The sequence below is a fragment of the Vitis riparia genome, chromosome 7 (assembly GCF_004353265.1).
Source record: "Vitis riparia cultivar Riparia Gloire de Montpellier isolate 1030 chromosome 7, EGFV_Vit.rip_1.0, whole genome shotgun sequence".
In the NCBI taxonomy this organism is placed as follows: domain Eukaryota; kingdom Viridiplantae; phylum Streptophyta; class Magnoliopsida; order Vitales; family Vitaceae; genus Vitis; species Vitis riparia.
In genome coordinates this window covers 21,527,554-21,541,117 of record NC_048437.1, presented here as the reverse complement: position 1 = coordinate 21,541,117, position 13,564 = coordinate 21,527,554, and the positions used below count along the sequence as shown (strand labels likewise).

General features: G+C 29.7%; 1 protein-coding gene across 1 annotated transcript; it reads left to right on the top strand.

Moving 5' to 3' along the window:
• Positions 1-1,988: 1,988 nt before the first annotated feature.
• LOC117918153 (uncharacterized mitochondrial protein AtMg00810-like) lies at positions 1,989-2,686 on the top strand. The gene is made up of 2 exons (XM_034834669.1): positions 1,989-2,451; positions 2,553-2,686. Exons 1-2 carry the CDS (start codon positions 1,989-1,991, stop codon positions 2,684-2,686), a joined length of 597 nt encoding a protein of 198 aa, XP_034690560.1.
• Positions 2,687-13,564: the final 10,878 nt, after the last annotated feature.

The following is a 13,564-nucleotide window of genomic DNA, read 5'->3' as shown; positions in this document are numbered from 1 at the left end:
ATCTCTAGAGAATTTTGGAGACACTTGAGAGTGAGAGAGTTGTTAAGGATATTTAATAATTTGCACATGGGTTGTCCTAGTCTTTAGTGAGTTTGTTTTTAACATGGGATAGTGCCTATTTTCATGTTGCTTTCAATTATGTATTAGCCTATTTACAGGCTGTTTGCTTATCAATAAATAAAGCATATCCTCTGCTCACTACTATTATTGTGAAAAATGTTGTATTAGTTTTTTGTTTATATTAGTGGTATCAGAGCTGGGTTCCAAGGAAAGTAAAAAGTGAAATTAATGGCTTTCGAAAGTTTTGTATGGCCCACCATTCCATGCTTTGATGGTCACTATGACCATTGGAGCATGCTCATGGAGAACTTCTTGAGGTCCAAAGAATATTGGACAGTTTTTGTTTTTGGAGTAGCAGAATCAATAGAAGGTGTTGTGCTGACAGATGTGCAAAAGACAAAGCTTGAAGGGCTGAAGTTAAAGGATCTTAAAGCAAAAAATTATTAGTTTTCTGTTTATATCAGTGGTATCAGAGCTGGGTTCCAAGGAGAGTAAAAAGTGAAATTAATGGCTTCTGAAAGTTTTGTACAACTCGCCATTCCACGCTTTGATGGTCACCATGACCATTGAAGCATGCTCATGGAGAACTTCTTAAGGTCCAAAGAATATTGGACAGTTGTTGTTTCTAGAGTAGCAGAATCAACAAAAGGTGTTGTGCTGACAGATACGCAAAAGATAAAGCTTGAAGGGCTGAAGTTAAAGGATCTTAAAGCAAAGAATTATCTTTTCCAAGCTATTGATTGCTCTGATACCACTGATACATGAAAATAGGCACTATCCCACGTTAAAAAAAAAACTCCTATGACTAGGTAAACAAACTCACTAAAGACTAGGACAACCCATGTGCAAATTATTAAATTTCCTCAACAATCTCTCCCTTAAATTGATGTTCCATCTTTGCCTAGAAGGTTCAGTTAATGGATAACAAGGGAGACAAATGCATTTTTCTTAGTGTTAGTGATAAGTCAAAAGCTTATAAACTGTACAATCCTAGCACCATGAAAATTGTCATCAGTCGTGATGTGGTATTTGATGAAAAAAAACACCTGGTCATGGAAACAAAATGGTGTTAAAGAAAATATTCCAGTAGATTTTGATGATGATAAGAAAGGGCAACAACTTATGGAGAATGAGCAAGAAGAGGAAGTCACTCAAAATGCTCCAATAGCTTATCAAAGCCCACTTGCAGCCGAGTGACAAAGGCCTCAACATGTTCGAAGAAGACCAATATGGATGACTAATTATGAGGTAACTAAAGTTGACCAAGGTGATGACCCACTTACATATTTTGCTATGTTTTCAGATTGTGATCCTACTATTTTTGAAGTGGTTGTTAAAGAACCTAAATGAAGAAAGGCTATGGATGCTGAAATTACAGCCATGAAAGAAATGATACATGGGAGCTATGTGATATTCCAAAAGGGCAAAAGACCATTGGTGTAAAGTGGGTTTACAAGACAAAGCTGAAGGAGAATGGTGACGTTGACAAGCACAAGGCATGCTTGGTAGCTAACGGCTACAAGCATGAGTTTGGTGTTGATTATAAAGAAGTCTTTGCTCTGGCTGCAAGGCATGATACAATCAGATTGGTGATTGTGGCAACTCAAAACTCATGGCTTATCTTATAGTTGGATGTGAAATCAGCATTCCTCCATGGAGATTTGAAAGAAGAGGTATTTATCGATCAACCTCCTGGTTATGCAAAACTTGGCAATGAGCATAAAGTGTATAAGTTAAAGAAAACTCTATATGGATTAAAACAAGCTCCACTGGCTTGGTATAATCGTATAGAAACTTATTTTTTAAAGGAAGGATTTCAAAAATGTCCTTATGAACATACACTTTTTATAAAGATTGAAGATGGAGGAAAAATGCTCATTGTTTGCTTATATGTAGATGATTTAATCTACATGGGAAATAATACAACCATGTTTGGAAGTTTCAAGAATTCCATGATAGTTGAATTTGAAATGTCTGATCTTGGCATGATGCATTATTTTCTTAGCATTGAAGTGATGCATTCTTCAATTGGAATTTTTCTTTCTCAAAAGAAGTATGTGCAAGAAATCTTAGACAAGTTTCAGATGAAGGATTGTAATCCTGTAAATACTCCATCTGAGTTTGGTATGAAGCTAAACAAAGATAATGGTGGAAAGAAGGTCGACGACACTCTTTACAAACAAATAGTGGGGAGTTTAATGTATTTGACGACAACAAGACCTGATATAATGCATGCTGTAAGTGTGATTAGCAGGTACATGAAATGTCCTACAGAGATTCATCTCTTGGCTGCAAAAAGAATTTTCTGGTACTTGCAAGGTACTAAGGAGTTTGGGTTGTTCTACAAGAATGGAGAAAAGTCAGATCTATTTGGCTTTACAGTCAGTCTAGGTATGTTTTCATGATGGGGACAGGAGCCGTTTCATGATCATTAAAGAAACAACCCATTGTCACTTTATCATCTACTGAAGCTGAATTTGTTGCTGCAACAGCTTGTGCTTGTCAAGCTATTTGGTTAAAGAAAATCCTTAAAGAGCTGCATTTCAAGGAGGATGGACCTACTCAGATTTATAGTGACAACAGTTCAACAATAAAGCTTTCAAAAAATCCAGTTTTACATGGTTGAAGCAAACATATAGATGTGAAGTATCATTTCTTGAGGGATCTCACGAATGATGGAGTCATTAATCTTATTTACTATAGAAGCGAAGATCAGATCGCTGATATTCTAACCAAGCCTCTCAAGTTTCCTACATTTTAGAAGCTTAGGAAGCTACTTGGTGTTTGTACTTCAAATATTTCAATTTGAGGGATGGAGCTCCAAAGTTTAACTCTTATTAAACTGGAAGTTATGTCTGAAACATCAGTTTAAGGGAGGGATTGTTGAGAAAATTTAATAATTTGCACGTGGGTTGTCCTAGTCTTTAGTGAGTTTGTTTACCTAGTCATAGGAGTTTGTTTTTAACGTGGGATAGTGCCTATTTTCATCTTGCTTTCAGTTATGTATTAGCCTATTTACAGAATGTTTGTTTATCAATAAATAAAGCATATCCTCTGCTCACTACTGTTATTGTGAAAAATGTTAGTATTAGTTTTCTGTTTATATCAAGAGCTACGGTAAGAACTTGTTTGCCCAGTGAGAAAATTCTTGGAGAGGAAATTTTGAGGAAGAATTTGGTGGCTGTTTGAGGAAGATTTTATGGCTGTATTTCGGTGACTATATTCACGAAGGTTTTGAGGCTAAATGTATAGCTGCATTAGTGAGGATTTCAATAGATTTAATGGTGAATTAATGGCTGAACTCCAGTAGACAAATGGTGAAATTCGGTGTGGATTTAATGATAGATTCATAACTAATTTTTTTGTATGAAAAATCAATGAAGTGGTCGTGTAATGGTGAATTCATTGCCGTAATGGAGACATTCAGGGATGAAATTCAACGATGAATGTGGCGGCTCAGTGGAGGTAAAAGTGACAACAATGTTCTTGTCTTTATGGTCGTGTAATAGAGATCAAATTGACCTCACACCCTTGAAGTGGGTCTTGATAATGCAAAAGATCGATGTTAGTTTCCTGCTGTCCAATTATGGTTTTGAGTGTGAGATTCTTAGTGTCAGTCACACAAGTGATTGATGCATTTACAGGGGTGGCAAGTTGGACAAAAGATATTTGCTGTTCTCTAGAACACTACAACGTAGTGTGACTACATTCTTGGCTTCACCTCCCAGTGGAAAACCTGACACTATATGCTTAAGTTCATCACATACTCTATACCCAAGTGTAAGGCAAAACAACTAACTAAATATTAATACAAGAAAGAGGAAAGAAACCAACATGAAGTGATACCAATAGAGCAACCAAGAAAACAAACTTAGTTGAAGCTTTCTCCATATCTATGGATTATGCGTATGGTGTTATGGCTTTGTCTGCAGGAAAGTAAGATGGGGCTCACCGTTAGATACCCATTTATAGGTGAAGACAACAAAGTATTATGAGTACGAGTCTACTTGTAATCGATTTTCTTTCTTTTAATTTAAATCTAGACAAATATATTATGGGAGTTAATATGGTATGGATTATACAAGGATTTGGGATATATTTTGACAACTTTTATATATGTATTCCAAGGAGATCTTATTATTAAAAGAAAGGCAAAAGGATAAAATCAAAGGAGATTTGATTATAAAAAGTAGAAAATCAAAGAAGGGTTTAGGAGGAAAATATTTGTGGAGGAAAAAAAATAGAGGAAAGACAAGGAAATTTGTAGAATCAATTATTTTATTTAATTTTTAATCACCTAATAACATGAATGGTAGGAAATAAACTTTTACCAAAGACTATTTTGATTTTTCAAAGTAATTATTATGAAAAAAATTAAAAACTGAAAGCAAATGGATGAGAGAAAGGAATTTATTATTCATGAAAAATTATATCTCATGTTTCAACATGAGATTATTATATCTAACTTCAAAGGGATACAAAAAATATTGAATAAGTTACCCTTTGATTTTCCCAAACCTATTACTGATGAATTCAATAAGAGCAATCAAGATATGATATGTTAGCTCATCTTTTATTGTATATCACATAATACTTAATAATCTAAATATGAAACAAAGAAGAAGAACCCAATAGAAAAGTAGACATCATCTTTTATTATTTCTATTATTGATTGAACATCTCATATGATGTAGCAATATGATAATGCAGAGCATATTAGTTTCCTTGTTGTCCAATGATGGCTTCAAGTGTGAGCTTCTTAACCCCACAGTCACAAATCGTATTGATGCATTTACATGGGGGGCAAGTTGGACAAAGATTATTGCAGTCCTTTGGAGTAGTACAATGCCATATGACTACATTCCTGGCTTCACCTCCCATTGGAAAACCTGTCACCATATGCTTAAGTTCACATACTCTATACACAAGTGTAAGGTAAAACAACCAACCAAATATTAATTCACGAAAGAGAAACGAAACAAACATGAAGCAATGACCAAGAGAGCAGCCAAGAAAACAAACTTAGTTGAAGCTTTCTCCATATTTTTTGTATATTGATTTGTGAATATGGTGTTATGGCCAGCTTGTATATTTATTTATAGGTGAAAGACAACAATGTGTTATGAGTAGGAATCTACTTGACATTCACTTTCTTTTTATTTGAATATAATGCTATGTTTATTATTGGAAAGTATTAAAGAAAGAAAAAAAATGGTCTTATCATATTTCGATAATACACAAAATAAAATATTATTATAATTAGTTTAAAATTTATGCAATTTTAAATTATTTAATTTATATAAAGAGAGAAAAAACAAGTTAAATGAATTTAAAGAAGTATATAAAAATAATTTATTGATTTTAATTTTTTTTTATTTTCCTTCACTTTTTATTTTTTATTTTCTTTCCCTTGTATTTTCTTTCAAATTTTTTACAAATAAAAAATATCTTAAACAAATTAAACATATTATGTGAATATGCTTAGTACTCACTTAATGTTATGTTTTGTGTCAAGGAAAGAAAATCTTCTTTTACTTTTTTCTTCCCTTCATTTTCCACTCCATTTTGATTTTTCTCAAATTTTTTAGAAATCAAATAGGGCTTAAAGGAATTAAAATATTATCTACCAATCATACCTTAATAAGAGGCATCCAAGTTACAGCTGATCTGGTAATATATGGGCCATAAAAAGAATAAAATCAGAGATGTTACCCTAAAAAATTAAATGTGGACGAAATCGATTATAAAAAGAATAAAATCAGAGATGTTATTTTAAAAAAAAATTAAAAGTGGAGGAAATCAATTATAAAAATAAGAATAAGAGGAGATCTTAATTATCTATGGTATTTTGGAAGGACCTGATTTGGTATGAAATCTTCTTAATGGTGATATCAAAATTTTCTTTTAATATTCAAGTGGATTCCAATTCCATTCTTTGTTCCCATTCGAATTCTTAAAACATTGAATCCATTTCTTTTAAGATTTAATTCAAATATGAGACAACATAACATAACCTTGAGGGAAGAACACACAAAGTCCCACATCAGGGTTCATAATTTGTAATGTTTATTCCCTCCTCTTATATAGATATTCTTCACTTTAGGCGTAATGAGTCCTCATGACTTTAATGGCTTCTACATAGTAAAGAAAAATATATACATATATAGTGTCAAGAAGTTTCTCCCATACATATGTAGGATATCACAATCACTCTCATGCAAACATGATATCCTTGTCATGTCCCACAATCTTATGAGACCAAATATATACATGCCTTGTAAGACTACGCAAATGGAACCAAACACACAAACATCCTTTGTGAAGCTAAACAAACTCCCAGGGTTCGATATCAACTATGATACTTTTGCATAGGATTGCATAGCCAAATAAACAAGTACCCTTTACGAGATTGAATAAACATAAGTCTACATTAAGGTCAAAAATAGACTTCGATACTATAACGACCCACTTCATCTCATGTATATATTATATATTCTACATCCAATGGGTTCTTATGAATTTAAAACATGTTTACATGGCTTAGAGAAGTCCATTCAAATATGGTATTAAAAAAAAAAAATTCTATTATCTAATATAGGATATCATGATTCTATATATGCAGACTTCTTTTAATTATACAGATATGTTTTAAATTCATGAGGTCTCATTGGTTACAGAACCAACAATATTTACATAGAAGGAAGCAAGTTACTACAAAATGATGTCAACGAATCCTTGATCTTGATGTAATTAAGAGTACACTGGGGGAGGGGGCTGATTTTAATATCTTATATAAGATAATGAAAAAAAGTTTCTGATAATATTTATGTATGAACTTCTTTTAATCATCTAGATATATTTTAAAACCGTGAAGGTTGATTCAACTCAAAGTGGGCAATTACAGAAAAGTAGCCATCATTTTTATTAATCTTCAATATTTTTATTATGATTGCACATCTCATATGCTCTAGGAGGAGGAACTCCTTTGTGTTAGTTTCCCTGCTGTCCAATGATGGATTCGGCCTTACAGTCACACAAGTGGATGATGCATTGACAGGGGTGGTTAGCCGGACAAAGAAATCTGCAGCCGTCAGGAACACTACAACGCAGTGATTACATTCCTTGCTTCACCTCACATTGCAAAACCTGCGACCATATGGCTTCGTCACATGCTCCATACCCTAGTGTAAAGTAAAACAATTAAACAAAATATTAATACATGAAAAAGGAAAGAAACCGGCCAACATGTGAAGAGAGAAACTAAGAAAACAAACTTTGTTGAAGCTTTAATATATATGTATATATATAGTGTTATGGCTTTGTTTGCGGGAGCTAGAGCAAGATGGGGTCATCCATCACCCTTGTATTTATTTATAAATGAAGGCAACTAAGTGTTATAAGTAGGAATTAATCCATCTGTCATCAATTTTTTTTCGACCTAAATCTAAACAAATGAAACATATAATGTGGTTGTGCTTTTTGCTCACTTGATCTTATATTTGATTCTAGGAAAGTATTAACAAAAGAAAAAATATTAAAAAAAAAAATATTTTCTCATGTTTGATTTTATTATAAAAAATTAAATATAATTAAAATTAATTATAAATTTTTATATTTTTAAATAATTTAATTTTTATTAGAGCTTTTGTATATTCAAATAATTTAATCTTTACATAAGAAAAGTAATAAAACTTTTTCTTACCTTCTATTTTATCTATTTCCTCTTTAATTTTTTTTAGAACCAAAAATTAAAATACTATTTTTTTGGATTATACAAGGGTTTTGGGATAGGTAGCCTAACAAGAGGTGATCTTAATTATGGTATTTTGAATGGACCTCATTCGGAAACTGAAGGAATTTATATGAAATCTTCTTATAGCTTGTTCCCAAATCAATTTTTAATAATGGCGGTATTTTAAACTGACCTTATTTGTAAATATTTTAATTAGTATTCAAGAGGACTCTGAAATTTTGCTAAAAGGGTAAAATAGAAAATTTGTGGATTATAATAAATATAAATCAATTTTCATATTTTAGAAATGGTAGCATTGCTATTATTTAATAAAATAAGTAATTAATGATATTAGTTATATAAAAAAAAAAAAGAAGAATAATTTATAATATAATTAATCAAATGAAGAAAAAAAAAATACTAAAAACATTAGTAAAAGAGTCATTGAAAGTTTATTAAAAAATTCAAATAATATTTTTAAAAAATAAAAAAGTAAGAAATCTGACCAAAATATATTTAATAACTCTTAGAAAAATATAATAATTTCATTAATATTTTTTTTATATTTTTAAATAATTAAATATAAATCACTTGATGGTGATAAAATTTTTTTAAAAAAGTTATTTACTATGCAATTATAATCCACATTAAATTAATAAATTCTTGATTAAACCTAAAAATCTAAACATTTACAAAAATATTTAAATCAAACTAAAAATAACCTATCAATAAAAAAAATATTTGATAAAATATCAAATATTTAAATAAGATTAAATTCTATCAAAAATGAAATAATATAATATTCAAATTGTAGTTATTCTTAAATTAGCAATTACTTAATTAAACCTAAAAGTCTAAGCATTTAAAAAATTTGAAAATCAAACAAAACATACTCCACAACCAAAAAAAAGATTTCATAAAATATCAAATGCAAAATTATAAAAATTTATTTTATTAGATTTATTTTATATATATTAGGATTTAAATAAATTTAATTTAATAAAATTAAATAAAATAAAAATAAAAACAAATCAATATTTTATAAAATCTATTCAAGTATTTTTATGTTTTTAACTTTCTAAAATTCTTATATAAACAAAACAAAATGTTTATTTTTAAAATTTGAGGGGGCATTGCCCCGAGCCTAAGGTGGCTCTGCCCCTCCCTCACATCCATCACAAGCATTGGATGTCACATTATATATGATCTTTGATTTTGGGTGGATGCATCCCAATATTTTGTATTTCTAAAAAAATATACAACGCATCAAAATATTTGGTATTAAAAAAATATAAACTCTCTTTCACATTAAGCATTATTTGGAGTTTTCAAAGTAATTAATATAAAATAAAATAAAAAGTAGAACAAAATGGATGAAGAAAAAAAAAATTATCCATAATCTCTATATATATGAGATTATTATATCTCATGTAAAGGAGATATAAAAAAATATTAAATAGGTTATCCATCACCTTTTCCAAACATATTATTAATAATTATGATAAGTTTTGTGATAACTTATTCTACCCAATACAATATTTAGCAATCCAAATAAATTGAAACAATTGAAAAGCAGTCATCAGCTTTTATAATTATAGCATGTTTGGTTTTGCAAAATATAAGAAGAAAATGTGAAGCAAAATGAATTTTTCATATTTGCACTATTTATCTTGAAAAATATATATATAAAAAATCAAATATAATTAAAAATAGTTAGAAAGTTATATATTTTAAAATTATTTAATTTTTATATAAATAAAAAAAAGTTAAATAAATATTTAAAAATAAATAAAAATAATTTACTAATTTTAAATCTATTTTTTAAGTTTGTCCTATTTTTTTTTCTCATATATATATATTTCAATTTTTCGAGAACCCAACTGCTGTCAGGTTCTTTCCGGTTGAGCTTGGATTATAAAGAAATCTCCAAGGGTGACAAGAACCTAAGAATTAGTACTATCTCATGCTTAAGTTGGATAAAAGTGAGAGAAAAAGTTTTATAAAGAAAAAAAAAATTATATTATTTCTTTTATCTTACCTGGCATTGGGCACCGCCTGTCAAGGAGAGGACTGTTCCATAAATCATGTAAAAAAAAAAAAAAAAAAAAAATCCAAATCACTAATTATTAATTTTTTTTTTGTTATTTTAATTCTTTTATTCATTATCCGTATTTATATCAACATCTTTATTGACTGCACAAGATCTCATGTGCCCTAGCAAGCTAATAATCCAGAGGAACTTCTCGTGGTGACTTGTGGGCCACACAATCACACAAGTGGTCATGTATTTAAAGGTAGTTTAATGGTAGGAAATAAACTTTTTACCAAAGGCTATAACTTAGGTAGTTTAATTCTACTACTAATGCTCAATATTTTAGATAGGAAATGAAAATAAAATTGGAATTTGGTAGGAAAGATTCACCCACTAACATGTGTTCATATATATATATATATATATATATATATATATATATATATATATATATATTTCTAATATCCATCGGTCACAATTCACATGTCCCTCCTCCCTGAAATAGAATATATATATATATATATATATTTCATATATCCACCGGTTACAATGCACATGTCCCTCCTCCCTGAAATAGAATATATATACATGAAAAATATTATTAAAATATAATTTTATTATAAATGATTGAAAATAGTGGTTTTTCTAATCTAGAAAATTTTTTAAATAATGATTTTTTTAATTTCCAATAAAGAGAAGTTATTTCTTTTTGGATTTTAATTCCCAAAAAAAAAATCTAAGAGAAGACAAAAAGACCAATAAAAGTACAAAAATCTTTTTAAAAAGTTAAAAAGAAAAAAAGAAAAATAAATAAACAAATATTTAAAAAAAAATAAAGAAAGTTTTACAGAATTAAGAAAGAATTTTTGCGGTACTTGTGAACATGATTCTCTTCTAAATAGAATTTAGAAAAAGAAAAATTGAAAGTGTTTAAAATAGTATGAAGAAAATCTTTTTAGTGAAAAACTACCATAGTTATGGATGTTTGACCATGTTTTGGTTAATTTTGGTTTTGTTAATTACAAACAAGGTTTGCAACTAATGATTCTTATTCTAAGTGTGATTAGGTAAGAAGATTTCTAAAGTGTCAATCAAGAACATATATCAAGACAAAAGGAATCAAGAAAAAGGAGAAAACTTCAAAGAGGTGGTATTCCAAGTTAATTTTTCTAGGATTTTTTTTTGTAAAATTATTGGTGTGCTAATTTCATTGCATTACATTTTTATTTAAGCATATAAAATCATTTAAGCAACTAAATCGATTTTATTTATTTTTAAATTGGATGAAGAATCTTTTACATGAAAATCATCTTTTATTAGTATTATTCATGGTTAAAAATGTGATGATGCAATAATATATGTTATGTAGGAGAGAAATATCCCAAAGATTTCCTAGGAGATGAAATCTTAAGAGAATATGGAGTGGACTTGGAACTTACTAAGCTTGAACCTTGAAGTGCAATCAAATGATCTTTTCTAGCCTAAATTTGCTTAATTTTTGGAGTTGTGCTACTACGATGCTTCCCTTTCTTAGGTTTAGTGTAAGAATTACTATCTTTCTTGTTAATCAAAATGTGATTTTCATGATAATTAGATTCACTCACTGCCATATTAACACGAGATTGATATTTTTAAAGACCTTTTATAATACTTAATAGTGAGATGTTCAAATCACTTATGCCATTTAGGAGTTGGCATGGAGGTAGATTCCCTACAAGAGGAACTTTAAGTTTAATAAAATTGATCTTTCCACTCATAGGAGTTCTAGACTTATTAATGTAACATAAACCTCTCTTGTCTTCATATGCTTTCTTTTTTTTTTTTTTTTTAAAATCATTTTAATTAAAATATATCAACTTGACCAAAATATTTCATTTTAGCTTCTTTTATTCTTTTTAGTCGATCTCACTCCAAAAAGGGATTTTGTTTTTTTGTTTCTAATCAAGACATGGCTTCAAATTAAAAAAAAAAATCATTCTTTTTACTTGATTTTCATTATCTATCATTAATTCCTTGGTCCTATTGTCCATGTTGTTTTAATAAGATTCATATGAATTTATTTTATCATTTAACTCAATTTTATCAATTTCTAAAGGTTCTATTGTGCAAATCATGATAGAATAATAATAGGGAGAAAAGAATAAGGAAAACAAGAACAAAACATACAACTATTTACGCGGTTTAGCCTTAAGCCTACATCCACAAGTGAAGATGAAGAACTTTCACTATTGTTAAAGGAGATTACAACTCTTAAAGCTCTCAAATCCCAAAGCCCTAATTTATACCTAAAAAGAGACTTACTATTTTGGACAAAATCTCTTCCTATATTTTTTCATAATTACAAAGGAAGTTTCTATAGAGGAAACTAAGTGTATAATTGTCAAAGTTACATTTTCTTTAAAAAAAAAAAAAATCTCATAATAGGATATTTCCTAGAATAATTAACTTGTATTAGGAAACTATCAATAACTTTCCAATTTGACTCAAAATACAATTTGAGACATTTTCCAACAATCTCCACCTTGGCTCAAATTCCCAAGATTCAAACAAACTCAAAAGTCTTCCAAGTTACTTGGCTCCCACACCCCATAGGGACCTTCAAATACTATTAACACCAATTAAGTCCAAGCAAAACTTGAACTTAACCGTAGGAATAGACTTAGTCATCATATTTGTTGGATTGTCCATTGTAAGGATTTTTTTTCACTACAATAGCACCATGTGCAATCACATCCTTAATAAAATGCATTTTGACATCAATATGTTGCTCCTTTCATGGAACATTTGATTTTTAGTCAAATGTATGGCACTTTATCTATCACAATACACAACAGTAAACTCTTGTTGGAAGCCTAAACTGCCAACCAAACCCTTAAGCCAAATAGCTTCTTTCATTGCTTCTGTGGTGGCCATCTATTATGCTTTAGTGGTTGACAAAGCAATTGTAGATTGTGAAGTTGTTTTCCAACTAATAACATTACCACATAAAGTAAATACATACCTTGTTAGAGATCTTCTTTTGTTTAAATCTCAGAATCAACATAACCAACAATTTCTCTAGAGATGTCAATACTTTTACCATATACTAAACCCACATGTGATATTCCTCTCAAGTATCGAAGTATCCATTTCACTGCTTGCCAATGGATCTTTCCAGGGCAATTCATATATCTACTCACCACACTAACTACATGTGAAATGTTTGGCCTAGTGCAGATCATGGCATACATAATGCTCCCAACTGCACTAGCATAAGGAACATGTGACATGTACTCTTTTTCTTCTTTGGTCTATGGTGATAAAGCACTTGAAAGTTTGAAGTGAGTTGCTAATGAAGTACATACTGATTTTGACCCTTGTAGTCCAAAGCGTTCTAACACTTTCTCAATGTACTTTTTATGTGATAAATACAATTTCCTTGCTTTTTGGTCACTATGAAACTCCATACCTAATATTTTCTTCGTAGCTCTAAGGTCTTTCATTTCAAACTCTCCTTGAAGTTGAGTTTTCAACCCATTGATCTCAAACATTTTCTTACGGCCAATTAACATGTCATCAACATATAACAATAAATAAATGAAAGAACCATCAAACAAGTCCTTATGATAAACACAATGATCATACTCACTACTATGGTAGCCATTACCAATCATAAAAGTATCAAATCTTTTATACCATTGCCTTGGAGATTGCTTCAAGCCATAAAGAGATTTCTTCAATAAACAAACATGGTATTCCTT